General features: G+C 54.4%; 11 protein-coding genes across 11 annotated transcripts; 4 read left to right on the forward strand and 7 right to left on the reverse strand.

Annotated features, from left to right (window-relative positions):
• Positions 1-1402: 1402 nt before the first annotated feature.
• F5144DRAFT_493498 (Di-sulfide bridge nucleocytoplasmic transport domain-containing protein) lies at positions 1403-2992 on the reverse strand (the record flags this gene model as incomplete). Its single annotated transcript, XM_066785978.1, has 2 exons — positions 1403-2742; positions 2887-2992. 2 exons carry the CDS (start codon positions 2990-2992, stop codon positions 1403-1405), a joined length of 1446 nt encoding a protein of 481 aa, XP_066641573.1.
• An 815-nt stretch (positions 2993-3807) lies between these two features.
• Positions 3808-5758, forward strand: F5144DRAFT_298821 (uncharacterized protein). Its single transcript, XM_066783864.1, has 3 exons — positions 3808-4594; positions 4649-5127; positions 5177-5758. The coding sequence occupies exons 1-3, from the start codon at positions 4073-4075 to the stop codon at positions 5469-5471; spliced, it is 1296 nt and encodes a 431-aa protein (XP_066641574.1). The 5' UTR covers positions 3808-4072; the 3' UTR covers positions 5472-5758.
• A 1086-nt stretch (positions 5759-6844) lies between these two features.
• Positions 6845-8542, reverse strand: F5144DRAFT_493577 (kinase-like domain-containing protein; the record flags this gene model as incomplete). The annotated part of the gene is made up of 3 exons (XM_066785984.1): positions 6845-7285; positions 7383-7720; positions 7777-8542. 3 exons carry the CDS (start codon positions 8540-8542, stop codon positions 6845-6847), a joined length of 1545 nt encoding a protein of 514 aa, XP_066641575.1.
• F5144DRAFT_298893 (uncharacterized protein) lies at positions 8305-9765 on the reverse strand. Its single transcript, XM_066783865.1, has one exon. The coding sequence runs from the start codon at positions 9584-9586 to the stop codon at positions 8594-8596; it is 993 nt and encodes a 330-aa protein (XP_066641576.1). The 5' UTR covers positions 9587-9765; the 3' UTR covers positions 8305-8593.
• A 1720-nt stretch (positions 9766-11485) lies between these two features.
• On the reverse strand, positions 11486-12979 carry F5144DRAFT_622172 (RmlC-like cupin domain-containing protein). The gene is made up of 3 exons (XM_066792095.1): positions 12685-12979; positions 12482-12624; positions 11486-12335 (listed from the first exon to the last, which is right to left on the reverse strand). The coding sequence occupies exons 1-3, from the start codon at positions 12777-12779 to the stop codon at positions 11917-11919; spliced, it is 657 nt and encodes a 218-aa protein (XP_066641577.1). The 5' UTR covers positions 12780-12979; the 3' UTR covers positions 11486-11916.
• Positions 12980-13162: 183 nt separating this feature from the next.
• On the reverse strand, positions 13163-14877 carry F5144DRAFT_594265 (glycosyl hydrolase family 61-domain-containing protein; the record flags this gene model as incomplete). Its single annotated transcript, XM_066790561.1, has 11 exons — positions 13163-13189; positions 13271-13289; positions 13639-13680; positions 13815-13816; positions 13867-13947; positions 14015-14137; positions 14190-14212; positions 14275-14380; positions 14438-14490; positions 14556-14688; positions 14752-14877. The coding sequence occupies 11 exons, from the start codon at positions 14875-14877 to the stop codon at positions 13163-13165; spliced, it is 735 nt and encodes a 244-aa protein (XP_066641578.1).
• A 1816-nt stretch (positions 14878-16693) lies between these two features.
• F5144DRAFT_549525 (uncharacterized protein) lies at positions 16694-17558 on the reverse strand (the record flags this gene model as incomplete). The annotated part of the gene is made up of 5 exons (XM_066787587.1): positions 16694-16833; positions 16890-16992; positions 17056-17228; positions 17313-17370; positions 17466-17558. 5 exons carry the CDS (start codon positions 17556-17558, stop codon positions 16694-16696), a joined length of 567 nt encoding a protein of 188 aa, XP_066641579.1.
• Positions 17559-18660: 1102 nt separating this feature from the next.
• F5144DRAFT_492561 (uncharacterized protein) lies at positions 18661-19815 on the forward strand (the record flags this gene model as incomplete). The annotated part of the gene is given in 3 exon segments (XM_066785920.1): positions 18661-19122; positions 19141-19451; positions 19521-19815. 3 exon segments carry the CDS (start codon positions 18661-18663, stop codon positions 19813-19815), a joined length of 1068 nt encoding a protein of 355 aa, XP_066641580.1.
• Positions 19816-22666: 2851 nt separating this feature from the next.
• Positions 22667-24212, forward strand: F5144DRAFT_654260 (pectin lyase fold/virulence factor). The gene is made up of 5 exons (XM_066793094.1): positions 22667-22972; positions 23043-23212; positions 23278-23516; positions 23584-23726; positions 23798-24212. The coding sequence occupies exons 1-5, from the start codon at positions 22845-22847 to the stop codon at positions 24069-24071; spliced, it is 954 nt and encodes a 317-aa protein (XP_066641581.1). The 5' UTR covers positions 22667-22844; the 3' UTR covers positions 24072-24212.
• A 518-nt stretch (positions 24213-24730) lies between these two features.
• Positions 24731-26486, forward strand: F5144DRAFT_298938 (putative integral membrane protein). Its single transcript, XM_066783866.1, has 5 exons — positions 24731-25200; positions 25279-25645; positions 25712-25829; positions 25880-25947; positions 26009-26486. The coding sequence occupies exons 1-5, from the start codon at positions 25033-25035 to the stop codon at positions 26380-26382; spliced, it is 1095 nt and encodes a 364-aa protein (XP_066641582.1). The 5' UTR covers positions 24731-25032; the 3' UTR covers positions 26383-26486.
• F5144DRAFT_298950 (uncharacterized protein) lies at positions 26487-27925 on the reverse strand. The gene is made up of 4 exons (XM_066783867.1): positions 27354-27925; positions 27171-27293; positions 26876-27103; positions 26487-26784 (listed from the first exon to the last, which is right to left on the reverse strand). The coding sequence occupies exons 1-4, from the start codon at positions 27604-27606 to the stop codon at positions 26591-26593; spliced, it is 798 nt and encodes a 265-aa protein (XP_066641583.1). The 5' UTR covers positions 27607-27925; the 3' UTR covers positions 26487-26590.
• Between the last annotated feature and the right edge of the window lie 58 nt (positions 27926-27983).

The raw sequence follows: 27983 nt of genomic DNA on the forward strand, positions 1-27983 counted from the left end.
GGAAGTTAAGATAGGAATACTTCGTCCGAATTTATTTGCATTGCAGCTTAAACACTCTATCGCCCCGCTTCCGTGTCACCCAAGCCGCTCAAGCGCGCCGGCCCCGGTTCTGCACTGGAGCTAGGGCCATACTTTAAGCATCCGATTGTGGCAAACCCCATGTGTTAATTGTAACTGGGGTAATTTCCAAATTCGACCCAAATCCTCGCCTAGCCGCGGATATTTTAGGGAAAACCCGGCGCCATCAACCTGCTTTGTTTTTCGTTAGTCTCCTTCAACGTGACCAGAACTTCAAGCAAGCCCAACCACTTCGTTGAGAGGCGTTGAAGCTTCCATGGCAGGCGATGAGCTTGGCACGAAGAAGGCTAGGTTGCCTGGCTCATCAAGGAACTTGAAGCTAACGATTCCCTGCCACTAAGCTGCTTCCGACTCGCAACACCAATCTGGCCGCAACCATACCCTTGAAGCGCATATGAGAAGAACCAAGGCAGAACGAAATTACCAAGTTTTTTTTACTCTCTGTCTGTACGAAGTACTGCGTATTGTATTTGCTGTCGAGGAGCTGGGAACTCGAGAATATCATTCTGCGAGGACCTCAATGTTTTGAGGTCCCGAAGACTTGACACAGCGGACACTTTCGACTTAGGGTTTTTCCAACGGTCATCGAGTTGTACGAAATAATACATTATGGCAGGAGACAAACCCCGGTGCTTTGGCGTTCTTGCATGCATTTCGTACTCCCTCCCTATTCAGTGTCGCCCATCCCACCGTGTCAGATCGGCAACTCCCTCTAACTAACTATCTTGTCCCTCAAACAACATGAAATAGACATGGCAGCTGAAAATTGCTGATGTCGAGTCAGGCTGTCGCCTCAGCTTCCCATCCCCCACTGTTTCTCCTGGCCCGCGCGAATTGGACGAGTGCCAAGGCCCAGCTGTGTCCATCTCCCTTGTGGCCCCCAGCGTTCCCTAACGTTCCAGAACACCATAGCGACCAGGAATTTGAAGATAAGGGAAGGGCCCTCGGATCAGACATTGGTGTTGTAGGACTTTGGCCAATCCCGTTAGGGCCGCGTCGAGCCGCGGATGAGGGGCGTAATTGAACTGATGTTCGCCATTGAATGAGAGACATTAAAAGAGATACCGAATAACCACCTCAAGGGTGAAACTGCCAGAGTAAATAAGGACAAACGAAAAAGACCTAATCCGAAATCTACCAGGCTTCCGCAGTACCGCAGGCCATCGCCATGATTGCAAACCAAAACACCCTGTGGTCATGTTCCCGACCCAAACCGGCCCGTACAAAAGAAATCCAAATGCGGTTTTACAACGTAGTACACAGTGGTGGCGACAAAGCCAAGCACCCCAAGGACCCAATCACCCACCACCCTCCTGCAACCTCTCTAGTACCCCTTACTCGGGCTCCGTACCCGAGTGCCCTTCGTGGGGCTCCGGCCCCTATCTCCCTTGCTCGGACTCCTCCTTCCCGACGGAGTCTGAGGCGGCATGATCATCCTCATGTCTGGCGATGCCTCCGAGTCCGTAGCATCGTTGGCGAAGAAGTTCTTCCGGACATGCCGCGGCGTCTGGCTGAGGGGAGCCCATATGTAGGCCTGCTGGGGGTTGTGCGCGACTGCTGACCCCAGCATGGGGGGGACCACCGGTGGTGAATGCAGGGGTTCTGCGGGCTTCGGCGCGTAAGTGAGCGTAGATTCGCGGAGAAACCCAAAGCCGACATTGCTAGCGACGACGGCGACTAGGAAAAGAGAGAGAATGAAACCCCAAGTCTTGAAAGTCAGAACGCCAACAAACTCATTCATGATCTCGGCAATATTCTTGGCCGAGATTTGGACATGCATAATTGCCGAGGGATCCTGGTTCATGCATGCCTCCCACTCGTTACAGGGCCCGTCGAGAGCAGGCGCCCTGCTTGATCTTGGTGCACAGCCGTTCTTTCTGTAGTTCTCCGTGCACACCGACATCTCGTTGACGATGGCCACCCGGGCTTTTTCGCCCGCCTGAGAGAGGTCAGACCGGACCTGGGAGAAAATGGCGAACATGCCAAAGAGAACGAGGCTGAGTAGGATGACGTTGACACCTAATTGGAGCCATTTGGATAGGATCGCCGGTGCGCTCGGGTGGTCGCTAACCGCGGAGAGGAAGTTGTTAACCCAGCCCCGGTTCGGTTTCTTGCCGTCCTTGCTCCGTTTAGCGCCATGGTCTAGCGCATCCTCCCAGTCACTATCGGAATCGTCGGAATCGTGTGGTAGGCGGGACCGGCCGCTGCCGACGTCACGGTCGCCGTGTAGGCGCTTTCTCTTCCTAATTTTATCTCGGCTTGACCGGGTAATCTCCCCGCGACCTGACGCATGGTTCCGTAGCAACGTCTTGCTGAACAGTGTCCTTCCGGCGGACGGAGTGAGGGTCAGCTTCCCGACGTCGTCCTCTCGTTCAAATTCTGGGGTATCCGCTGGCATTTCGGAAGTGTCGGTGAGGGCGGGGCTGGATTCGGCACCGGAATATTCGGGGTACGCTAGCTCTTCGACCCGTTTCTGCGGAGTAGTGAAAGCGGGATTCCGAAATGCCGGCGCTGATGGCTTGCGCGGCAGTTGGGGGTTGAAGAAGGATGCATGTGGCGGGCGTGGTTGGTCTTGCGGTTTGAGAGGTGAGCCCTTCGGGGTGCCCGCTAATGCGAAGGGATTGGGGTTTGATGACCGCTGCTTCGTCGGCGAGCTGAACGTTGCTATGTACGAGAGTCCGTTAGTATCCATGTGGCCAGCTTGCAAGATCGAATCCTGAGAGTCGAATTGCGGTGGCCAGAAGGAGATGCACCAAGGTGTAACCTCTCGCTCTGGAGAAGTGCTGGGGATGTGCGTGACACACTTACATGTTGAGGGTCCTCGGGAGAATTTCGCAAATGGACTCGAATGGTCTACGGGGGGTTGCGACTGGTATTCCCAGTCCATCGGGCCTTCGTACGTTCGGCGATCCATGGCGGAGTTGGGCAAAGTAGCTGAGCTGGTTATCTGTCGTTGGTCAAGAGAACCCGATGAGGTGCAGCTGGGTTTCGATGGCGCGGGGTTCCACCGTGTTTTCTCCCTTTTTTTCGAAGCGCAGCAGTGGAAGGCGCGACAAGCTGCGTCGTTGGTGGCAACCACCCTCAAAGTAAACACGGCGGCAAATTTCTAGAATGAAGGGCCCCACTTTACCTTGGCGGAAGGGGGGTCTCACTGTTGGCGGCGGCCAAACAGGCTGATGGCGGCTGGAACAGCCTGTTCCTGGTAGCAACAGTCTTATAGCATAATATTTTGGACGAACATTCTAATAAAACTGTTTTCCGCACAACAGAGAGTTTTCTGCACAACAGAGAACTTTCCGCACAACGGAGAGAGTTTTCCACACAATAGAGAGTTTTCCACACAACAGAAAATTCCCACACATCCAGAGCCACCTAATACTAACAGAGCCGGCCCACCTATACCATACCTGCCAGTTTCTACCTGCGCTTCATATTGCAACTTCCTTCACGACTTTCTTATGTGATTAAAGTTATAGTTCTTTCCATCGTAGCCTAATTGACTTTATGTTGAAGCTCACTCTTACTGTTTTGGCTATCTCCCCGTTGCGTTGAAGGGGCTTACTTAGGTAAGTCTTCCTGCGCAAACAGAATGTTACCACCCTAACAGACTTACCTCTATTGTGGGACCCCTTCCGCCAAGGTACCCGTGGCGCGAACAGCCAAATAATCCTTGCAACCTTGTCCGCTTTTTTGTTCGTTAGGCTTGCGCCGGAGAATCTGCGGCTGAGGATTCGATGCACAGACCATTCGCCGTGTGCAGCAGCATCCTGGGAGTTCTCAAAGAAAGGCAGCAGCAAGGCGTTCTCGACTTTCAACTTCGAAAGGAACTTTCACCTACCAAGTTCAAACGCGACCATCGAAAAAAAAAGTCACCACTTGCTCCTAGTGGCCACAGTCGGGCTCGGTTTTTTTCCCCGGCTACTCTCGTTTATCAACTGCCCCTTTTATCGCCACGGGATCAATTAGCTACAACAAGTCGCGACATCAAACAACCATGTCCGGAGCCAACTCCCCAGCTGGCTCGCGGGCTGGATCAGCCGAGCCGGCTGAGCGCCGTGATGACTCCGCAGATATTCACGATGGTGATGACGGTAATGCTTCCGATAAGGATTCCGATCTCCTCTCCGAAATCGACGAAGACCAGTTTGAGGACTACGATCCCGCCCTCGAAGAGAGGCCCGTCGAGATTGACGAGAATGTCGCAATGACCTTGAAAGCCGCGAAACGGAAGCGGACAGATGGCGAGGCATCGAAGAAACCGAAAGAGGGACGCAGGCCAAAAAAGAGGTCGCGAGCGACAGACGACGAAGTTGGCGACGCAGAAATGGGCGAGCGCCGGCCACGGAAAGCACGCGCTACGGGCGAGCGACGGGCGGCAACAAAGGAAGCGCCGGAAGAAGAAGAAGAGAACGAAGAAAACCTCACACCCGAGGAACGCCGCCGCCGGGCATTGCACCGAGCGATGGACAACGCTTTGAAGAACCCCTCGAAGCGGAGGCGCAAGAAGGACGAAATTGTATGTGGCGCCAAAATCGCGCTCTACGATATCAATCTTGGCTAACAAAATTAGGATCTGGAAGATGCGGTGGACGACCAGATTGCGCACCTGAAAGTGGCGATGGAAAAGGCTTGCGTGGCGGATAACGAAGCGCGCGAGAAGGGCATGGCTGCTACACACAAGCTGAAGCTCCTTCCCCAAGTTACAGCCCTGCTCAACCGAACTGCCGTACAAGATTCCGTTCTCGACCCCGAAACCAACTTGTTGCAATCCGTCAAATACTTTTTGGAGCCGCTTAACGACGGCAGTTTGCCGGCATACAACATCCAACGTGACATATTCAATGCTCTCGCGGGGCTGCCTATCAATAACGAGGTGCTCCTGAGCAGTGGCATTGGCAAGGTGGTCTACTTTTACACGCGCAGCAAGCGTCCCGAGGCCAGCATCAAGCGGATAGCAGAACGGCTGGTCGGCGAATGGAGTCGGCCGGTCTTGAAGCGGACAGACGACTACAAGAAACGACAGATCGAGACTCGCGACTTCGATTTTGCGTATGTTTTCCTCGTAGCCATTTTAGTTCGCCTGTTAACCGAACAACAGTGCCGCGAAACTTGCCCAGCGCCAAGGAGCCGCCGCGTCCGGTTCGCAGATGACACTGACCCAGCGACCGGCAGGCGGAAAGACGCGCTTCGAGCTGGAACGCGAGCGCATGCTCGCACCCGAGATCAAGAACACGAATCGTGCCCAGCCGGCTGGTCTCCCCGCCAGCTACACCATCGCTCCGCGCAGCACGTTCGACGCTTCCCGGGGCCCGGCCGAGTTCCGTCCCGTCGGTGCCGCTGGTCTGGAAGCGTTCCGTAAGATGACGCAGAAGGGGAAGGGTGGCCGGCGCTAGTTGGGTGAGCGGAAGAGCTGATACTAGTTGGATGGTACTGGGAGGTTGCAATAGGAAACGGCGGAGGGGAGCAAATGCGGGATCTGAACCGCCCCCTTTTACCCAAATTGGACTCGGGCTTTGGCTTGATTTTCTATGGCTAGCGTGTCTGTCGCTATGGGAGGAAACGCGGCGCGATGTATGGGATATGGAGGAGTCTTGGAGCTGCTGTAGTAATTAGAACACGTCACGTTGTCCTCCCAAAGGAGGCTCTGCAACCCTCGATCGCTGCGCCCCTAGCTAGGCCCGCCGAGTGAATGAGCAATCGCGCCCGTGAGGCATTATAAGAGACGTAGGCGACATGACAAGGTCCTCTCGTCACCGCCCCCTTTTGGTAAGCAAGACGCACCCCTCAGCAATTTGTACATACATACACACGAATAACAATGCGAGTATGCCGTGCCACGGCGACACGGCGACACAGAATGGTGGGACAATGCAACACCACAAATGAGAGAGATGGCGACACGATCGAGTCGCACAATAACAATAACATTATCAACAAATCCCAAAACAAAATAATCTATCCTTATATTTCATGACCCCGAAGCCAAAAGGAAAGAACTCCCACAACACAGCGGTCGTGATGAGGGGGGAAGGGACCTCAGTGGCTGCAACGAGTCCACCGCTAGCTAAGATACAAGAGGGACCGGTCGTCATCATGTAGACATCATCTAGGTAATAGGTAATATGAACCACGGAACGAATCTTTTTAGGCGTTGCAAAAGGAAGGAAGAGAGAGACCCCAACCAAGAAAAAAAGGCATCCAGTTGTTTAAACGATGGAATAAAAACAGCAACGGCGACGCAAGACGGGAAAAAAAAAAAGACAAGGCAAATAAACAAACAAGTCTTGTTATAAAATGAACAGACAGACATGGAAGATTCGTTGCATAGACTGACTGTGCGCACAGGCAGGCTTATACCCTCAGCACGCAGAGACACTTTGCTGTTGTTGTTGTTGTTGAAGGGAAAAAAACCAACAAACCCAGGCTCGCCCTCGTCCGTCCATTCCCCCGTTCCGTCTATCCGCCCCGCCAGCATCGCCGCCCCCTCAGGTCGTGGTCCGAGGTCAAGAAGGTACGAGCATTGGTAGCGAAACGTAACCCGGACAGGGGAAAGCCCCCCGGCCAGGCCGTTCGTTCGTTACAATGACGGTCCCCTTCAGCCCGCTAACCAACTGCTGGACCAGACCAGACCAGTCCAAAAACCAGACCAGACCCAGAATCAGACAAGCCAAGAACAGCATGGCATGCCGGCAGCGCAGACAGGTAGAACTCCCAACCCAGCCCAACCCAGCCCGCATAACCCCCCCTTCCAAACAACGCCACCCCCTCAACGCTTCCGCACCTCGCTCGCCCAGCCTTCTATACCCTCCCCACGACTACCAACCTCCACCTTATCAATCTTGACGCCCTTCATCCCGGGGGTCTCCTCCAGCCAGGCATGACCCGCCATGCCCCCGGCATTGGCGCGCTTCTCGGGCATGAGCTCGAGCATGGGGGTCAAGAAGTCGGCGATGCGGCGGGGCTCGTCGTCCTTGAAGTGGTACTTTTCGCGCAGGACGTCGGGCAGGGCCCAGTGGCGCAGGCGGTGGATGTTGCGCAGCTCGCCCTTGCGGTTGAAGATCTCCTGCGACCACTTGCCCGACAGGCACAGCGACTTGGGGAAGGGCCCCATCAGCTCGATGATCTGCGCGATGTGGTCGTCGTCCTTGCCGTACTTGGTGCCCGACTGCGGGTCGAACAGGTAGTCGCCCGTGATGAGCTCGAAGACCTGTGAAGGGGGGGAGAGGGGTTTGTTAGTACAATGGGGATGGGATATGGGAGGGGGGTAGAGTGAACGGGCTGAGGGGGGGGGAAAGGGGGCGTACCATGGCTGCCATGCTCCATACGTCTGTGCTCGCCCCCCACTTGGCACCGAGGATGACCTCGGGGGAACGGTATTGGCGTGTTTGGATGTCATTGGTGAAGTGGTGGTTGACCCAGCAAGCGTTACCGAGGTCGGCAATCTTGACGCTGATGATATCGCACGCCTGCATGTCGTCGGCCTTGCGCTTCTCCCCTGTGTTCGACGGTGTAGTAGCCTTGTCCAGCGAGATCCCCGAGACTTCTCTGGTCAGGATGTCGGCCGTCTTTTCCCTCTGCTTCTGGTTCTCCTCCGGGCTGCCCGTATCCGGTTTCGGCGACGGCTCTTTCGACTTGTTACCTGCTACAAATCCGGTTGGTTAGTAAAGACAAACAATGACAACAAAAAGATCAACGTACCATCGTGCAGCATCTGCCCCAGGCTGTGTGAGCCAGGAGACGGGAATAGCGAGTTGGCGTTGAAGCTCGCGTTTAAAGGTGAAGGCAGCGGCTGGCTGCCTGTGATGAGCGTCCTCCGCCTCCGGCGGCCGTTCCTATTATTCTCCTTGTCGTTGGTTTCGCTCTTTACCACCCGCTTCACAATCTGCTCGACGTCGCCAATCTCAATAAGCACATTTTCGGGCTTCAAGTCGGTGTGAATGATGCCGCACTCCCGGTGCAGATAATCCAACCCCAGAAGCACCTGTTTTGTGATTTGTTTGACGAGCGCCATCGGGATGCCTCTGTGATTCCACTTCTTGATCAGTCCCAACAGGTTTTCCCCAAGCACCTCGAACACCATGCAGACGTGGGTGCCATTCGGGCCCTTGTGCTCAAATGAATCCAACAGACTGACGACGTGCTTCCGGCCAGGGTGATTCGGGTTGGCTTGGACGATTTTGTTGAGGAGCTTGATCTCGTCTATGGCGGTTTCGGTGTAGTGGGCGGCCGACCGTACGACCTTGAGGGCGACATGTTTCCCCGATACGTTGTCTCTTGACAGCCAGACCGTCGAGAAGTGGCCCCAACCCAGCTTCCGCACGACTGTGTACTTCCCGTCCTTGAACTTCTCCCCGATGGTTACCGGGTGGTAACCTCCCTTGCAGTAATCCTCAGAATCCTCCTCATCTGCGGTATTCTCCGCGGCATCCTCTGGTGAGGACGGCGAGGTCGGTGAATGTGTCATGGCTGATGCGAGATGGGCGGCCCTATCGGAATCGATGTGTAAGCAGTTTGTCTAACCTGGACATTGCAGCAGTCCAAAATCTCGAGGAGGCAGACACCCGATGTCCGGACGACTCGTGTCATGGGGGCAAGCGAGTGGCGGGGTTTGGGTCGGGCTGCGCCTTTGCGCACGGTGCCGAACTTTCGGCGGCCCGAAACCACAAGCAAGTGCAGCGGTGGGATGCACGACTCGGGGTTCAAAACATGCAAAAGCGGAGACCTTGACTTCAACATCGTTTTCATCTCGGGATGTTGGCTGCACAATCGCAGTGGGGGTCAATAAACAAACGGGGAGTTTGGTGGTGGTTTGGTTTGGTTTGTTTGGCCAGCTTGGTACGTCGCAGCGACAGGTTCGATGTATCTTGGCCCCCTGGTTGCGGGAGGAGTCGGGAAGCGGTAAGGAGAGGGGAGGATTCGGGGGGTTAATGGTGTAAGGTGAAAAGCGCCCAGGCTCACTCGAGCCTTGAGCCACACAAGACACAAGCCCAAAATATCTGCAGGCTCGTTTCCCCCCCCCTTTGCCTTTTGGAGCTGGGGGATTCTCCATACCCATGCGCCTGCGCTGTGTGATGTCGCAGCGTGAGCGCATGGGTACGGAGGTAGTGGGCTTTTTCCCCTCCATGGGTTCGCGGATTCGTGGGTCCCATGGCCCGCCTGTCGCACCCCGCCACCTCGCTGAGGGACGGCACGCGCTGCGCAATGTGTTTGCCAGGTCGAAGGAACGGGAACCTGATCCGGTGAACCCAGACACGCGGGACTCGAAGCAGGCAATGGGCCTTCTAGAAACCGGGCAGGGAAAAACAAGGCATCGATTGATCCTTGCCGCAGCAGGGCAGAAAGCGCAATGCACGTACCCAGGACCTTCTGTGGTGATGATAGGCTTCAAGCCGTCCTTCTTCCTCTTTTTATTTATGGCCGAGTTTCCGTTGGCAGACGCAGCCGGAGTCGATGCGCCTTGCGGCGACTTTTGCGCCAACGTGTCGTTCGCGTGTTGCGATCCGTTCATTGTGCGCGAAGGAGAAATCGACAGCTCAGTTCACAAAACAGGGTCGGGTGACGGAGCTTGGGCGCGCGTGGCCGTCCTGTCGATTGCGATGTCGATGGGGTCGGTGGGGAAAGGCAAGGCCGGATGGCGGGGCGTCTCGACGAAGGAAAAAAGTCAGGGGCCTGTCCCGAGAACACACACAGCTCAGTTAGCGTTTTTGCTGCCCAGGAAGCCGGGTCATGGCAAGTTAATATGCCACTGGACTTGATTCGACGCCAGAGGAGCGGGAGAGCTCGGTGGCCAGGTTGCGGCGCGATGCTTGCGCTTCCACCCGGACTGGCCTCGCGCCGCTGGCCAGCCCCGATCCAACAGCGATGCGAGAGGAGTTGTTCGTCGACGGATGTCTCAAGACACAGGGGCGCAACCCTCACAGGGCGTCTTACCCATTCCCAAACTCAGGTCGGGTATTGTGGAAGTGCAGGATCCAGAAGGGGAGCTCTCTGGCGCTCAGAAAGCCGGCGATCGTGGATCTTCTGTCGCGACTTGCGGATTGATCGAATTGCGTCGGTTGCGAGTCTGTATGATTGTCGATGCGACGAGGTCGCGGGGAGCAGGCCTGGGCTGGATGCTGGGGCCGCTAACTTGGCTGACCCGGGGTGGCTGAGGATGAGGGGTGGAGGGGCAGCACTCGGTTGCAACTTTTGCCAATGGGCTTACCTTAGGTAGAGGAGGTTGGCGGCACTGTTCGTGAACGACGTGGTATGTTTTCTTCTCTTGGTCGACTCTCTGCTGGGGGACGTCATAGACGGGCGTTGCGCATGGAAAACCTGCGCCGTGCAAAATTCCAGGTTGGTTCCGCAGTGTTGCTGCAGGCGCTTAGATCAGGGATCAACTGGGTACCTAGATCAGGGTGGTCGCAGGTAGGAAAGCAGTGATGACATGCAAACAATAATTTCGAAAGCAGAAATCGAGAGCGCGCGCCAGAGTAAGCGAGTCTAGATATGTTAATATATTTTTGGTACGGGAACCCAGCAAGCGCCTCTTGGAGCAGCGATGAATCCGAGATCAAGCTGACAAGTCGGCAGCCGTGCCATCTGTCTGATGCGACACGGAATGTTGGGACCTGTTGCGGTTCGAAGTTGGCAGGGACGTGGGAACGCAGCCAATCCCGTCACTTCCCGACCCTGAAACCCAGCTGCCTTGTGCTGGGGGTTCCCGAGAGCCAGTTGATGGAGCAACGTGATTGCAGCAGATTCGGTCTCAAACAATTTGGCCATGATGTGACGGGTGGAGCCAAAAATCGAGCCGCCTTTCAGTGCAGCCAACAATGTATTTGTACAACCTCAACTAAGTGCATTTCCATTCTTTATTATCATCGTGGTTGAGCACGTCAGCAGCCAGCATTCGAGTTGATGGCCAGGCACCCAGGCGCCAGCTCACAATCAAAGAATGCCTGGAATGAGCACCGTCTTCAAGAAGCGAAAATCATTTATACCACGATAGTGGAGTACCAGTGACTTCACACATGAAAGAAAACCAAACAAGATCTCCCTTCTAGCCAGCCAGCGCGGGGCTGTACCAGACCAGACTTCGCAGGCTCTGTAAGTAATATCTAGTTAAATGCACACCTAGGTAGGTAAAGGCAAACCTTTCCTCGATGTGCAGATGGATTTGCAGTTTGGGGGTGATGTTCTTGCCCCTCCCTGTAGCCTCTTTAGGTATGCATCGCCATCATTAACCCGACCAGCGATAACACGGCCCACGGCCAATCTACTATCTATAGATATGAGATACCTATTTCCTTCTATGCTCGAAGGAACGGGACCCTGCCGAGCAACACGGGTTCTGGACGTCAAGTATATCATAATCTCGCGGATAACGGTCGGCTCTGACACTGACGCGGCCATATCGAAAAAGAGTCCAAGATAGCTGCTAAGATATGAAGAATACAGTAGTGCGACAGAATATGGGCGATGCTCTTTACGTTATGTCATCACTGTCTATCCAAAGAGCTACCGAGGGAACCTCAAGCCAGTAGCGTCCAATCCGGTTTGCTAACCACCACTTTCAATATCATGAATGTGTATATGCTGTGTCTTAGCCCGCTGGGTCATCCACTTCTGTTTGGAACGAGAAACCGACGCCTAAGATCTCCGGGCTTGATTTTAGATATCCATTCCGTCCGTTATACTCTACCAAAATCTCTATCAAAATCTCGTCTAAAACAAAAAGAAATTCACTCGCCGTATCAGACCGAGCTACTTCAAGAAAAGAAACAACAACCCCTCCCATCCACAACCACCCACCAACAACACCAACACACCCACCACCCCATGAGCCATCGGCCCCCCTCACAAACCACACCTCTTCCGACACGCCTCAACATCAAAAAAGGGCCCCTGCGGCACCGCCTTCCGAAACCTCGCCAAATCCTCCGCCGAGATCGCCCCCACAAACGAATTCACCACAAACTCATCCTCCTGCTGAAACGCCTGCGGCAGCACCAGCGCCGCGCCCGGATCATCCGACGCGAAGGCCGCCACCGCCAGCGCCGGCGTGCACTCCGGGTTCATCTGCGCGTGGAACGACCCCTGCGGGAAGATGGTGGTCTGGTTGGCCGTCAGCTCCGTGCGGACCAGCCGCGGCTTGCTGGCGTCGCCGGCGTCGGTCGCGCCGCCCTCCGGGATCATCTGCGTGATCACGCGCCCGGAGAGCACGACGAAGATCTCGGCGGAGCGCGGGTGGATGTGCAGGGAGGCCATGCTGCAGCCTGTGTTTGGGGTGGGAGGGTGGTTAGTTGACTTGCTTGGTTGGTTGGTGATGGCTGGTGATGGGTGGTTTGGGGATGGAGGGGACTCGTCCGCTTGAGGACGGGTATTGGGAGTGGTTCTTTCTGGGACTAGGTGGGGTGCTTACCTTCGATTGCTGTGATGGCGAGAGCAATGTCGGTTCCGACGAGGGCGGGAAAGGTCTTGCGGTTGGCCATGGGAAAAGGGGCCGTGTTGAAATCGAAAACGAAGTCCTCGTTCTTGGTGAGGATCTGATATCTGTCGACGGCACTAGATATTACACAGTGTTAGTAGTGGAACGGGACTAGGTGTTTGTCTAGCTACACGTACGTGTCGGCGAGCTGCAGTTGGGCAGGGATACTAAGTGCCGTCGCTACGAAGGGCAGGGCCAGAGCGGCGAAGGCGGCGGTAGCTTTGGAGAACATTTTGAGAATCGAACTGGTTTGAGAACCGCAGTGTTAAATGGATGAATAATCGGGTAAAAGTGGAAAGAGCTGCCTTTATGTTAAGATCTAGATGTGTGGAGGCTTGGTGGTTGTGATATTGCCTCCAGAACGGCGGTATCAACTGCTTTATACTCCCCAATTTCCACATCGTTGAGTAAATAATGACTCTATTCCAATTCTTTGGTCAGGCAATCTCTATGAATACGCTGCTTATATTTCCTCAATACGCGATTTCGCGCAGCGCCGAGTACGCTGCTTACACCCCTGCATACGCCATGCACCAAGGGCTGTTATTCGCTGCAAGCCAATATCACCGCCACAGCCACAACATCAATACAACGTGGACCAGCTACTTCGAAGCATCAAGTGATTTCGATCTTCACCGCATGCTACAGTTGTCGTAGCATCGGCGTGGTCGGGAGGCTGTGGGCTTGAACGCCTCGGGGACTGCGGTTGCTGATGTGGCTCACCTTGCCTGGGTTACCAGACCTCTTTTTGGATTTTTGTTTTTAGTTTATCTCTTGGATAGTTGTTGTTTCGTCTATCTCGAAGGTCATCCGTTGGGAAAGGTAGTGGGAATAGGATTGGGGAAAGGGTGTGCTTCGGCCACGACGCATACACAGTACTAGGAGATTGTTGAAAGTAATTTGTTGAGGTCACACCTCCAGGCGTAGCTCTCTTTGTATTGGCTTCAAGAGTTAAGGTATCATATTCCTCAGTGCTGGAACCCAGGCAAGGTCCAAACCGACAATGAGATCATCCGATATGGCTCAAGTAGAAGTCGATCATCTCCCACCTCAATCCTACTCGTTGGCTCTGAATGGACTGGCTAACGCACAGTAAGCCATTCTCGAGCTCTAGCACGTGAAAACCGCGGGACCTGTTGTTGTGTTAGCGGGCTCCTCTTTTTTTCACCAGTATACCAACATCCACCTACCGGGAACAGTGTAGCTGTCAGGGAACGGCAGGTCGTTCTTCCAAATCTGGACCAGGATACCCGGGTCGGAGTTCTACGTCTTGTTAGCTTGACCAATCGCCTCATGCTGTCGGGGGAGAGAAGGCGTACGGAGTAGGCTCCGGGGAAGGAGACGGTCTCGGGCGTCTTGCTGGCAGTCCCGCCGGAGACCCGGATCTGGGCGCATGAGAGCTATGCAAACCATGTTAGCTGGGTGTCTTTTGCCGCTCAAGGATGAGCGAGCTTGGGGGTTATTTACGTAGAACTGGGCACCCATGGGCGCAGAGGCGGAGTGGAGGGCGATGAGCTCAAAGCGCAGGAGGTAGTCGCCGTCTTCGATGCACTCGGGAATGGTAATCGTTTGGATGCCCTCGTTGGCAATCTGTCAAAGTATTAGAAGACGGACCTTTAACAGGGAAATAATGCAGACGTACCAACTTGTCGACACCCCACACCTCTGACAGGAAGCAGCTTCGTTAGCAAGACGTGGTGTGGGAGGGACGGGTGGAGGTGACACACGGTTTTCGTAGCCCACCTCGCTGATCTTGAACCAGCCGTCACCAGGGCCAGCGCCGGGGTTGTTGGTGGCATCGTCGACTTTCTTGAGATAGGCCATGACGGGTCCCTAGAGAGACGAAATATTAGTTCCTAGTGTTTCCGATACGGGCGTGAAACTTCGTACATGGTGACTCGAGGCGATGACCTTGTTGTCCGTGTACTCATCCGGTCCGGTGCCTGTGCCGATAAGGTCAGCATTCCCGTTCCGACATCTGTTTGGATGCTAAGGGCGAAACACATACTGCCCAGTTCGTGAAGCCACAGTCCCGTCACCTGCGATCCGGCCTTCACCTCGATAACATCTGAGGAGCTCCTCCATTTCTTCACTGGCGAACCACTGCAGGCAATTGAGTCGGTCGACACGTCTTGAATCGGCTAAAAGCAATACTGAGTCAACGTCCGCGCAAATGTAGCGGGGGGGAGGGGGGGAGATCATACAGTGTTGTCGTTGTCCGGCATGTAAATTCCCTTGCCCATCTCCAAGCCGTTCACAGCTTGCATGATAGTGTGAGCCGAGGCCACAGAGGCGGCCGCCACGACGGTTTGAATAATGGAGGATTTCATGTTGAACACAGGTCAGAGTGATCAAATAAGCTGGTAAGAGAGGATGACCCAGATGGCTTAGCGAGTTCGATGACAGACACAAAGGAGCTATCCCGGAGTTTGGCACTGGATGGTGTTCTTTATATACCTCACCGTCCGTAGCCTTCCGGCCTTCTCGTAACACCAGACGAGACACTAGATGGTATAATTGCGACGCTATGTTCCGAAATCCGGCTTGGGGAAGACGGGTGGGATATTGGGTAGTGGTTTGCGGCGATCGATTTAATCAAAACCGCACCAGGAACGCAATTCAGCAACGCCCATGCAGCATCTGCTCCCACACTCGCCGACTTCTTCGGATTAGAAACAGCCACGTCCCCGACGGCCCGGGGAAGGCAGTGTGTACGGCGGCCCACCCTGCGGTCCAAAACCAGGCAAGATAGACAGTTATAAACTGCCCGCATCGCCAACAACCCTCAGCACAAGAGCTGTAAAGTTAGACTTTGCGGGGTGAGCGATCCCCCGCGTGTAATAACCCTTGTCAATGACGATGAAACCACCCGCAAAGCACTATCTTGGGTTAGGCTAGCGAGCTCCCAAGCCGTGCTTCACGGACCGTCACCTACCGCCCTGATAAATTAATATAGCCGCTGGAGAGTGGGTCAGCCCAGCGCCGCACTATTGGCCCCCTCGATGTTCGTCTCAACTTCTGGAACTCTGAATTCGGCCCTTTGGCATTTTGACAGGTTGTGGTGCCCGTGGCTGTGGCCCGGCGTCCGCTCCGATGAACGGGGGACCATCCCCGGACCCGTTCGGGCGCCGAATGGTTATGCCGCCGTGCCGGCCCCCATAAGCTGTTATGCCCGGGGCATTTCCTGATCCGTCTGGGAATGATCTCAGACAGATCAGGGAGGTCGTTAATGGAATGAGATGAGGAGGCGATGGCGTGCGTGGCGGTGCGTCCCCCATGATTTCCATCCCTGTAATGCCTCCACGCTCGGAATTGAAGCTCCCCAACACCTATTCCTCCTTCCTAACGCCGGTTGCAAGCCATCAACCTCCTTCCCTTCTTGTTATTGCTCTCAATGAAACAGCCAGGACATACAGCATCCTCAGAACGTGCTATGGCAGGCAATCGATCAACAACCGGTATGGGTCCTTTCAACTTTGATGCAAGAGGCTGTGTGGTCGTCAAACCGCTTGGTCCGAGCCAGGCCTACCGTGTTGGTAAGCTATCTTTCGTCGGTAGTTGCAGTTTCGGTACCAGTCGGCGAGGTGGTACTGCGCATGGCTAGGGTGGCGGGGGCGAAGGGAGGGATGGCCTAACCCGGAGCATCGATTTTCTGGGTGCCCTAAACTGGGGATTTCCGTTAGCTCCGTCGAATGATGTGGTGCTGAGGTGATCTCACATAAACAGGCTGATCCCCCACAATCCTACACGCCGGGTCGAAGGAGGGGGGTTCTGTGTGCTCGGGGCATCGGATCTGATCCTCATCTGAAAGATATGCTCCCCTCAAGTCCTACGTGTTTAGTTTTGGCTCTTGGTTCTCGTCCCTGATCTCAAGGACGGACGACACTAAGATGGTCAACCCGAAGAGTCAGGGATAGAACTCGAAAAGCTTCCCGTTAATGGTCAGCCACCCGTCCGTGGGACTGCCAAGCTCTGATGAGAGTCACAGCTTAGTGGATTATTGAGGAAAGGGGTAACGTCTTGTTGTTTGGGGTCTGTCCAGACCGAGGGGTGGGAGCAGCCGCTAGATCGAAAAGTTTTACAGAGTACCTCACAACCACTCCTGATACCCTAGCAACATTCCCCAAGAAGGCCTGATCGACTATCTTAGGGCACGACGTAGAAGTCGACACAGCTCTCATACGTCTGCACGTTGTTGATGGCATACCAGTACCACTGGATGGCGCACTTGCCGCCTGCGCTGCAAGCCGCACCAAGCGTGGTGGGAATAGTTACGTTGAAGTCGACTAATGGTTTCAGCTTGTATCTCAAAGGGGATAGCCAAACTGGGTGCAGAACTTACTGTCTGACCGAGGCGTCGTTGCCGTTGCGTTTGGCCAAGTATCCCAGGACCGCAACGGACTGCTGATGATCTTGTTCGCTTCGAGATCAACTATGGATACGTTCTTGTACGGTGGTCAAGGTCAGTAATGTTCACCCGTTACGTCGGAGTCAATGTTGCTACTTACCGCATAGCCAGGGCGATGTCCAGCAATTAGATCAATGTGGAAGTCGATGACTTGGCCCGGTGTGTATTCTGTGGCGGCATTGTCCTCATACTGATAGCCACGGCAGAGGTAAGGATTGCAGCCTATCTCTGAGCCGGCCTTTTTGACTCCGTTTTCGATGGGACCAGCTTTATCTGTAGTCTCTGTCAGCTATTTGCGCCCGAACGTGGGATCCTGCTTAAACACATCGAGCAGCAACTGGTAACAGACGTGCTCACCTGTCTCCATAAACTCAGCGTACGTGTCGCCACAGCGTTCTGTATAGGTTGAACCGGCCTGTGGATCGAGCGAGTGTCAGCCGTAGATACCTATACTGACCGGCCTAGGCGGGCGAGAGTTGTATACCACACAACATCACGGGTGGCACTCACACGACGAGGTGTAGGAACCTGCATAACGGCGTGACCAAGCACAACTGCCGCGGCAGTGACCACCGTGAGGAGCCTCACGAGAGCAACGGTCATGTTCACGGTTGGTGTCAAAGGGTAGAGTTTTAGGGGTTGCAACGAGGAGAAAATAAGAAGGCAACAAGAGCTTTTTCCAAGAGCAGGAGAGCGAGTATTGGAGGTTTTCATCTGTGCCAAAGCTATCCCATGTGTGGGGATGATGAAGATTCACAACTCGGGCCCAGAGTGCCGTCTTGCTAATTCTCACATGCTATTTGCAGATTTATTTCCGAAAAAAGGCCGCGGAATCACGGCGCTCCTCCTGAACACTTGTAGGAGCAATATATTTGATGCGGACACGGTCCAATGCACCAATTATTCGAACGCATCCAGGGTAGAGGCGCGGAAGAAGAGGTTGGAAGCTTGCTTGAAGTTACATGAATGAGAGTTTGAAGCTCAACTTCTCAAGTATTCAACAGGCTCGCTTCAGTGCCATTGGTGGAGAATTATATGGCGGTTGCGTTCCCAGAAACGTGCCCTGAACCCCAGGCTTCTCCATGGGGTAATTATGGGGCGGTGGTCATCATTCAGGGGGAATGTTCATCGTTGGCACCTCGGGCTCGGGCCATCATATGTACATAATGTACCTATGTGCCGGTTCCCATTCATTGGGTGGGAGGTAGGGGGGGGAGGCGAGTGGTCCGACGGTGCTTGTTGTCGCTCAAACCTGGGTGGCGATACTCTCGTTCTAACACAGTTTCAGTCACCGTATGGCCATTCTGCTGTGGTTATTCCCGCCGTCGTGTATGAAATCGGAGCGCGCGCATTGGGGAGACAGCACTGTTGGTGGGCGCCCTTGCAAAGCTTCATACCGGTGGCCTTCCTCGGGAATCGACCCTGTATGGAGATAGTTTGTTACTATGTGTTACAAAATGGCCAAATTCTTACTGTGTGGGAGCTACCTAGGTACCTAACTAATCAATGTGGTGTGCCCGCACAGCCGAGTCTTTGTGTGCGCAAGCGATGTCCCCGATGCCACAAAAATATTTCACTTCCATGGATGGTCAAAATTACATCTCCTCCATCACAATCAATTCAATCGGTCGATTCCAGCTACAACAAATCCATCCCTTCAATTATGGCAGCCCGCGATTTCTCCCAGGCGACGATGGGTGCGGCCATGGATTCGCTGAATGTCGCTGACATCGTTTCAATGGACGGCTACACCTTCGACCAGATTGTCGCCTACATCGTTGACGCCCGCCGCCGCGGAACCGAATCCGTCATCAGCTTGCCCTACCCGGCTGACCCCGCGTGGGACCTGGGCGAGCGTTTGGACGAAAAGCTAGTTGATCTTGACGAATTGAAAATCCGCCGATTCGAATACGACTACCAGTCTGGCATCGCTTATATCGACATTAGGCCTGAAACCAGCCTCCATTCCGAGTTCCTATATCGCGCTCAGCAATACTTCCTATCCAGCCTTGCTCGATACACCGTAACCATTCAAGATGCCGCCCTTCGTCAACGGATCATCAAGCATATCCGCAATCTTGGGACATCTCGCATTGCAGTGGAGGGCACGATCCTCAAACAAGCCGACTTCGCATTTGGGTTCGCCATGAACCCACTACCTTGCCTGGTTGTTGAGATCTCGTAGGGCGAGTCTCAACACCATGTAGAGAGAAAGCTTGTCCAATACGTCGAGCTTACTGGAGGCAAAATCGAAGCAGCCGTCGCCCTAAACGGGCAATATCCAAGTGGCAGAAGCGCTCAGGTCGCCCTGCGCGTAGTAGATGGCGCTACCACAGGCACGTGGGTCCAGTACTTCGATACCGTTTACGATGAGGACTGCGCGACGCAACCTGACGGCCAACTTGGCCTCTATATCTCGGACTTCCTTGGTCCCGCTGGCCTCCCAGTCAATTTTTGTCGCCCTTCGACCGCCGAGCGTGCTAGCGGAGTCTCCCGGTTTGTTCCCCGTCCTCAACCCCCCCCCCCCCCTCTCTCTCTCTGAAAACAAAGCTAACAACTTAACAGGGATCCCCAGGTCACCCTGACCTATAAACGACTTCGAAGCATCTTCCTCAAGGCCCGGAGCATTCATCAAGGGACATACCCTGGTGATGGCTATGATGATGTGGAGAACGATTTCACCATATTCGAAGAAGCAGAGTCAGAGCGTCAGCGTGCAGATGACATGGAGTTAGCCCAGCGTGAAGAGGAGGCCACTCAGCGTGCAGATGAGTTAGCGCAGCGTCTCAATGAGGCGATGCAAGAAATTGCCACGCTGAAGGAGCAGCTGCGTCTGGCGTCAATTGAGTACCGGACGTAATAGCTGGCTTTATAGGGCTCGGAAATGGATGGCCCGCCGTTGAGCTCTGAAGCGTTGGTACACGAGGCGAGCCGCGGCGATGGCCTGGGCGAGGTCCTGGATGGTGTTGATCTTGAGCAAGCTCTTGTCGAACAACTCACGCGGTCAACCACCACCAAGATAGGCAATTGTGGGAGACGGCATGGGGGGTTCTTCTTATCCTCCGTCTGTGCCCCTGGAGCCTCATGGGCCATTTTACGAGCCTCGAGAACAAGAAGTGGGATCGGTGATGGCGAGTTGGATGCCCTTTTTAGCCAGTCGTTGTTTGATGAAGTGACGGGGAAATCTAAAGCCGCACCGACAGCTATCCTTGAATGCCACATCTAGTCCGTCCGCCATGGAACTGGCCGCGTAACTCTCACGGCTGAGCATTGTACTTGGACGAAATGATATTGTGGTCAACCGTCAATGCGAGTTTACCTTTATTTGTAACGAGAATATCACCGGCCGCCCACCCATCAAGGCACGCACAGTCGCAACATTCAACAACAATATGCGCAAGAGGGCCAGTGCGGAGCCCGATCACAGCCAGGCCGAAACCCCTTTCGCCGTCAAGGTCGTCGGCCCGAAAAAGAAACAAGGAGCAGAAAAAGGAGCTGTGGCGCACCGAGACCGCCGGATGGAATTTGTCTGGGTCAGCTCTCCACGCCCGATGAAGTGATTAGGTATCGAAGGGGGTGCATTAATGCGGAGTTGGTCAACAAATGTGCTCTTGGCTGTGTCATTCAGCCGACAATGGCAGCTGTGATGGCCGCTCTACCGTGTGATTGACCTTGCTGTTGGCTACCTAGGTACCTACCTAGGTATCTAAGACAAGCCTCTTGCTATGGGCGGTTCACAAGAGGCCAATCACCAGATAGGTAAGAAACCTCTAGTGTAACCAGGCCGGGACGATCTGCAGCCTCGTCTGCGTCTTCCGAGACGGACGGCGCCCCACCCGCTCCCGGCTCTCCCGGCACGCCCTTTCGGAGCGTTAAGAAGTTGAGTTGTCGGAGAAGTGGCGGGGAAATCGCGGTGACCGAGTTGACTTCATAGATGTTTGATCAGATGGTTCATGACTGATCGGCGTCACAGCAAGCAATATACAGATTACCTACCTTATGTATACAGTATAGTTCTGACAACAAGTATAGGATAATTGACCGCTCTTTTGCTAGAGTAAGACATATCTCGGACATTATGACCATTCGTCACGCTGCACTATCCCTTTGGGCCGTGATAAAATCACGGAATACTTCTATATAAAGGCCAGCAGCGTACCCAACTCTAACTACCTATGTATCTACTTCAACACACTCCAACCACACCAAACTCCAGCGCATCCTCGACCCAGCCACTATGAGAACTGTCGTTTTCGCCCTTGTTGCAAGCCTTTGGGCGACTGCTTCCACCGCGCAATGTGTTCAGCGGTGTATTGACTGCCCAATTGGTACAGGTTGCGTGAATGACCCTCAAATTGTGCGTATCAGCCGGCAATAACCTAGATATATCCCAGCTAACATGATATTTCAGTGTCCGCCACAAGGAGTATGTCTCGACTGTATAACACATAGCCAACCCTTCGTACTAATTACCAACACTTTCAGTCCACCTACTATCTGACGTGCGTGGGGCCTAGCGGGCGCTAAAAAGTAAGACGGCCCATCGTCAAGGAATACTTTTCGTTACAGGTCGGCACGGGGGGGTTCAACACCTGTTCTTATCGATGATGGCACTGTTGTTGGCAGAATTATCAAGGCACGCCACAAGCGTCACCTCGCGGGTGGCTTATCAATCCCGAGTAATTGGGGTCGTATAATGACAATCACAGCTCAATAGGCCACTCTGCCAGCCACTTATGCTTCCTTCTTGCTCTCGCTCTTGGCCACAGGCACACCCGTCTTTGGCTCGTTTTTAGACCCAGGGTCGTCCTCGTAGGTAGCTACCGCCGTGCGCTTCATACTCCCTCGCCAGCTTCATCCCTTTCCAAGCTGCCCACTGCCCCTTGCCATCTCCGGATTTGTTGAGCTCCTATTGGATTTCTGTCTGGAAGGGCGGGACCCTGATTAGAATGCAACCAGAACGTTTTTTACCTGTTGGTAGCTATATACCAGTTAGATTGACAAAGAGAGGTAGATAGTGGTATACCGATATGGTAGAGCAATGGATAGAGGTTTAGATGGATGATTTTCTCCTTCCTGTTCCCGTTCCCGGCCTTCAAGTTTGAAGCTCAACTTCTCAAATCTTCAAAACGCTCGCTTCAGTACCATTGGTGGAGAATTATATGGCGGTTGCGTTCCCAGACACGTGCCCTGAAACCCAGGCTTCCCCATGAGGTATGGGCCGGTGGTCATCATTCAGGGGGAATGATCGTCGTTGGCACCCCGGGCTCGGGCCACCTCAGGTCGAATTAAGTTGTTGTTTCATTTCAGATTCCCATGTCCCGCATCGCCCCAAGTGGGCGGCGGCATCTACACTTCCGGTAACCCAAGCTTCTAGGCAACCCCACGCCCGGTAGGTCTACGGCCGAACCACCCCCCGGGGCTCCCTACCCTAGTTGGAGGAAATGTCCGGTCACAAGTACGTAGAAATGGGCGTCTCCGCAAATATGCATATGGATGCTGGAACAGGGGAGGTATGTCACCAATCGTGCAAGTCCCACCACTGATCTCCGGAGATGAGGTTGCTTCCAACAACTCTTCCGAGGCCAGGGTAACATACCTGGTCAATGGGTTGGTGTTAAGTTTTGTGGAGGAACAAGCCCTGTGCTCCAACTTCCAAGAGAGCGCATTCTGATTCGTGTAGAATTCCTTCGACATTCGTCCGCGACCGTCAAGCGCTACCTTGGACATCTAGCTACCTAGGTAATGTAGGTAGGCCAAAGTCGGTGCAAATATGATGGATATAAACGGGCAAGTTGCCCTCGCAACATCCTGCTCGATCCCTCACCACCACCGAACTCGTCACTCGCGCAAGACCTTTCAGGACGCCTCAAAAAAACATAACCGAAGATGAAATTCCTCTTCACCGCCACCATCGCCACGCTGGCGAGCTTCGTTGCCGCCACGCCTACTCAGATCGTCAAGCGTGCCAGCCCCGAGGACAAGTGTGACATCGGCTATGCTTCCATTAACGGAGGGTGAGTCTTGATTCAATTCTCTCCATCCCCACTATCCCGTTGCCTCATATCACTAATCGAGCTCCAATAGTACAACTGGCGGCGCGGGCGGCACAACCACAACCGTTTCCAACCTCTCTGACCTCACCGCTGCTGTCAAGGGTGACGCCAAGAAGATCGTCTTGGTTTCCGGCAGCATCAGCGGCACCGGCTCTATCAAAGTTGGGGCGAACACGAGTCTTCTCGGAAAATCTGGTGCTTGTAAGACTGCTTCTCTGAGAACTGCGATTCTTTGTCCCAGACTTACTGACAGGCTACGATGACAGCCATCACCGGTGTCGGCCTCACCATCAAGGAGGCCAACAACGTCATCGTTCGCAACCTGAAGCTCAGCAAGGTCAAGGGCGGCGATTGCGTTGCTGTCCAGAAGGCCAGCAACATCTGGCTTGATCACCTCGATATCAGTGGCGACCTCAGCGCCGACAAGGACTACTACGACGGCCTCCTGGACATCACCCACGCAGGCGACTACGTCACCGTCTCGAACAGCCACTTCCATGACCACGTAAGCCTAGGTGCTCTAATTTGTCCAAATTCGTACCAAGCGGCTGACCCAATCACAATCAAAATAGTGGAAGGCTTCGCTCGTCGGCCACTCTGACAGCAACGCCGCCGAGGACACGGGCAAGCTCCGCGTCACGTATGCCAACAACAAGTGGACCAACATCAACAGCCGCACGCCCTCGATCCGCTTCGGCACCGGCCACATTTACAAGTAAGTACCATGCCCATGCACGAGCCCAATGCCTTGGATAGCTAGGTAGCTAACTCGTGCGACCTCTCCAGCAACTACTTCGACACCATCACCACGTCCGGCGTCAACACGCGCATGGGCGCCATCGTGCTGGTCGAGTCGAGCACCTTTGTCAACGCCAAGCGGGCCATCACCTCGATCGACTCGGACGTCGACGGCAAGGCCGCGGTCAAGGACGTCGACCTCGGCGGCTCGACCAACGACGCCCCGGCCGGCTCCCTCTCGGTCCCCTACTCCTACAGCGTCGTCGGCTCGGCCAACGCCAAGAGCAGCACCGCCAACAGCGGCGCAACTCTGTCCTTCTAAGGGCTTGTTGCTGGACCGCCGTGGCGATGGGGGAGTCTCCTGTGGGCTTTGTTGGCTTACGGGCGGAAGAGGTGATGTGGAAGAAGTGGGAGATATGGTCGACGTTCCATTCCGAGGGCGCGGGTCTATCTATACAATGGCTTTAGGTAGCCCCGTCTAGATAGGTTGACAACCCGGATACGGTGGAATCATTCAATCAGGATTATGCCCCTGACGATGGAGCTGTCCCTCCTTACGCCTGAGTGGATATATTGCAGATCCTCCGTCACCATTCCCGGTTTCTGAGAACCTGTTCCCGATCTTTGCCATCTAGAGGTAGTCATGGGCCGTGAGCACCATGCAGATGCAGCAACCATGCCATGCCCATGCGCGATTTCTTGCCGGACTTCTCATTTTTTTTAGAAAACACCAAAGTTGACAGTTCAAACCCGTTAATCCCATAGTTATATTTTGTCCTTACGAAGTAGATTCTCAATCCTCCGTACATTAAACAACCCGCGTCACGCCCTTGGCACGCACGCGACTAGAAATAGGGTCCGCCTTACCCAGGGCGCCACCCAGAAGCGCCGACGGCTGAAGTATGATGAGGGCGGTCAGGGGACCCGCCCGTCACAGCGCCCCAAGCGCTCTTCAATATCCGGGTGGGCCGCGTCTGCTTCGCCAAATTTAGCCAATTCCCGGTTCCCAATTCTCAATTCTCAATCCCGGTCCCGCTCGGACGCGGTTGACTTCACAACCAACAGACGTCAACCGCCCCCTTTGCCGACAGCGCGCAGCTGAGTTCCGACCTTGGAGTTCTTCACAGTAGGGGAGGCTTGCGGTGCTTGATGAGAATCGACAACACGGAAAAACCATGACCGATGGCAGCATCCATGTCAGCCGATGCAACAGCTCCCTCCCCCCGGTCAGGTAACCCTCGGCTCTGTCGGACCCGCCGGCGAGCACCCTCGAACCGACAAGGATGGTTGTTTACATCGACCTCGCGACCAATCCACACGGGAGAATCGGTATTTCTGTGATATGGGTCATGACCATACTCTCAGGTGTATTCCTCGCTCTTCGACTCTATAGCAAAGTCAGCCGTCGTAGGCAGATCTGGTGGGACGATCATTTGATCGTTATCTCCTGGGTATGGTTTTCCTGGGGTGCCGAGGCGCTCAACAACCAAACCCGACTTGGACCTGTATCTAATTTGGGGTTCCAAAAGGTCATGCTCCTTGTCAGCTGTTCAACATCGACAGCAAACAGCCTTCTCGGGTTCGGTCTACGTTTTCGTGAAATACCGGTAGAGAATCTCGTCCGCCTCGGTATCCATAGTAACATCTCCGGTTTCACCTCCGTCATCGCATTGGCCTGCAGCAAAACATCTTTCGGCCTCACCCTACTCCGACTAACCGATGGTTGGATGAAATGGTACATCATCGGGCTCCTTGCCCTCCTCAATATCACTCACTACGCTAGCGCAGTGTTCTTTTGGACATCATGCAACCCTCCGGCCAAGACATGGAACCCGACGATCCCGGGTGAATGCTGGCCGATTTCCGTCACGGTCAACACCAGCATGTTTTTCGGATGTGAGCCAAGACCTCTTCCGAACCCAGGGCTCTCTTGTCCCCAACTAACACATGCGGCCCTGGCAGCTTGCTCGGCGTTATGTGACTTCTCACTCGCCCTCCTTCCTTGGAGGCTCTTGCTCAGGTTCGATATGTACAACAGGGAAAAGATTGGTGCGGCCATTGCCATGAGCATGGGTGTCTTGTGAGTAGCCCTGCCTCCCTGTTCAATCGATAGCTCATTAACGCCTCCAGTGCTGGGATCTCTTCTGTGGTCAAAATGACCACCATTCCCCCAGTCTTCTACAGCGGCGACTTCAGCTGTAAGTCCCCCCTTCAATGCTCTTTTTGGCAATGCCTAACGACTTGCCCTCCCGCAAACAGATAACGCTCTTCCCTTAGTTATTTGGGGCTTCAGCGAGTCCTCTCTCACAATAATGGCCGCCTCCATTCCCATGATGCGCCATCTTTTCAAATCATTCCGCCGCGACAACAACATACCGACTACCGCTGTCACTACTAGCACTAATCTCACCATTGGCACTGCTCGCCGTAATCCTATCGGCACGAACCACCTCACGATGAGCGGTTCGACAGCTGGAAGCCGCGGGGACACGCTTGCCGCAACTAATAGCGGTCATGACGATGACCTTGATGTTAATACCAAGAGCGGAACCGTGGAGCGGAGAAACTGGAACCAGCAGCAGGCTTCACAGCTCCAGGCCACTGAAAAGCCGTCCACTGTTGACGGGCACTAGGGGAGATGTTCACGGTTCCCTATGTTCTCTTTTTTGTCTAACGGGGCGTTGGGAGACGGAGCATTTGCTGGCGCATACCACACCACAAATATTACAAAGATCTCGGAATGCATCGCCGAGTCTGGGCCATTCTCCTTTGCTTCCAGTTATTTACATTCATTCAATCATAGTATGTATATATACAACACCATCACACCCCTCGATGGTCTTACGCATTATCATCCCAGGTGACGGCCCTGCCGCGCGCCCAGTCCCGGATCCCCTCAAAGTTCCTGCACGTATGCAGCGTCGAAAAGTCCGGCCACGGGTCATCATCACCCAGCTCCGGGTACAGCTTGAAAGTAAACACGCCAATATCCGCCTGGCACATCAAATTCATGCGCAACGTCTCGATGCAGTGGTCTGTCACAGCAACACACGTCAGCCTCGACCTCTCCACCACCACAACAGCCACCCAAGAAAAGAAGAAATAAAAAGACGAGGAAAAACATACCGACATGCCCCCTAACATCCTCCACCGGCGCGTCAATATCGCCCCCATCCGTCGCGTAGTACTCCTTGTAGGAGAACTGCCGCAGCAGGTTGAGGCAGTGCAGCTGGTGGAAGACCTCGATCGCCGCGCGGTAGCCGACCTGCCCCGTCTTGGGGTCCGTGATCTTGAGCGAGTCTGGGGAAAGGCCTAGGCGGTTGACTTCTTCGAGGGTGATGGACATGTCGCCGACTGGGTGGAAAGCGTTAGTGGGGGTTGGTTGGTTGGGTGGGGTGGGGGATGGGACGGGGTGGCTTGCCTCGGGAGATTTGCTCCCATGCTTCGTCGACCTCGGGGCCTTTGCCCACGTAGGGCGACCAGTCCATGTTGGGGGTTAGGTTGTACCTGTGTGTGTCGTATTGTACGATGGGCGCGGCGGGGGCTGGGTTGGGAGAGGTTAGTGGACAGGAGTTTGGTTTGAGCCCTCGCGGGCAACACTTACAGTAGGTGGAATATTGGGTGGTGACAGCCAGACTGGAGGGCTTCGCATATCTCATGCAGGTGGCGAGTGTGAAGAGGGTTGTTGATATGGAGAGCAACGCGATGTGCCCGATCCATAGCCAGTGGTTGGCTGTCTTTCGTGCCTCTTGTATCCTGTACGCCTCATCGGCGCTTGATCTTGTTTCCCAGGAACCAGCCTCGGATGGCTTCTCGTCGTCGAGAGGGACGGCCTGGTAGTCGTCTCTTGGCGCCATGGTGGGTTGACGATGTCAAGATACAATTTGGGGATGTAGTTGATGAACCATACGAGAGGGAAGGTTTAAATTCAAGAAGGGGAACTCGGGACTAAGCCAAGGTAGCCAAGAGGTGAGTGAGAACAGGAACCTCGATGTTGGCGTTGGGGTGGCGCTGCTAGGTTCTTTGAAACTGTCTAGAATGTCTCAAACCCCCCAGGTATCAGGGGTAAGACTGTGAGAGGGCAGGACGAGGCGAGCACTCAGGGGATCTAGGGGCAGGGTCAGGCGGGAGATCTGAGAAGAGGAAGATCAAGCGAGAGACGCATGGAGTGGATGGGAATCATGGATTTTCATGTCGATTGCGCAGAGAAGCAGGCAAGCATAAGGTACCTAGT

This window comes from Chaetomium tenue (assembly GCF_020726465.1).
Source record: "Chaetomium tenue strain MPI-SDFR-AT-0079 chromosome Unknown F5144scaffold_5, whole genome shotgun sequence".
NCBI lineage: Eukaryota > Fungi > Ascomycota > Sordariomycetes > Sordariales > Chaetomiaceae > Chaetomium > Chaetomium tenue.

Coding starts and splice junctions, on each gene's coding strand:
- F5144DRAFT_654260 (XM_066793094.1), top strand. CDS start 22,845: ATGAAATTCCTCTTCACCGCCACCATCGCCACGCTGGCGAGCTTCGTT. Junction 23,213..23,277: donor TCTCGGAAAATCTGGTGCTT/GTAAGACTGCTT, acceptor CTACGATGACAG/CCATCACCGGTGTCGGCCTC. Junction 23,727..23,797: donor GGCACCGGCCACATTTACAA/GTAAGTACCATG, acceptor CGACCTCTCCAG/CAACTACTTCGACACCATCA.
- F5144DRAFT_298938 (XM_066783866.1), top strand. CDS start 25,033: ATGGTTGTTTACATCGACCTCGCGACCAATCCACACGGGAGAATCGGT. Junction 25,201..25,278: donor ATTTGATCGTTATCTCCTGG/GTATGGTTTTCC, acceptor GGGTTCCAAAAG/GTCATGCTCCTTGTCAGCTG. Junction 25,948..26,008: donor CTACAGCGGCGACTTCAGCT/GTAAGTCCCCCC, acceptor TCCCGCAAACAG/ATAACGCTCTTCCCTTAGTT.
- F5144DRAFT_298821 (XM_066783864.1), top strand. CDS start 4,073: ATGTCCGGAGCCAACTCCCCAGCTGGCTCGCGGGCTGGATCAGCCGAG. Junction 4,595..4,648: donor GGCGCAAGAAGGACGAAATT/GTATGTGGCGCC, acceptor TAACAAAATTAG/GATCTGGAAGATGCGGTGGA. Junction 5,128..5,176: donor ACTCGCGACTTCGATTTTGC/GTATGTTTTCCT, acceptor ACCGAACAACAG/TGCCGCGAAACTTGCCCAGC.
- F5144DRAFT_298950 (XM_066783867.1), bottom strand. CDS start 27,606: ATGGCGCCAAGAGACGACTACCAGGCCGTCCCTCTCGACGACGAGAAG. Junction 27,294..27,353: donor CACCCAATATTCCACCTACT/GTAAGTGTTGCC, acceptor CTCCCAACCCAG/CCCCCGCCGCGCCCATCGTA. Junction 26,785..26,875: donor GGATGTTAGGGGGCATGTCG/GTATGTTTTTCC, acceptor TTGCTGTGACAG/ACCACTGCATCGAGACGTTG.
- F5144DRAFT_298893 (XM_066783865.1), bottom strand. CDS start 9,586: ATGAACGGATCGCAACACGCGAACGACACGTTGGCGCAAAAGTCGCCG.
- F5144DRAFT_622172 (XM_066792095.1), bottom strand. CDS start 12,779: ATGTTCTCCAAAGCTACCGCCGCCTTCGCCGCTCTGGCCCTGCCCTTC. Junction 12,625..12,684: donor CAACTGCAGCTCGCCGACAC/GTACGTGTAGCT, acceptor TGTAATATCTAG/TGCCGTCGACAGATATCAGA. Junction 12,336..12,481: donor CGCCATCACAGCAATCGAAG/GTAAGCACCCCA, acceptor CCCCAAACACAG/GCTGCAGCATGGCCTCCCTG.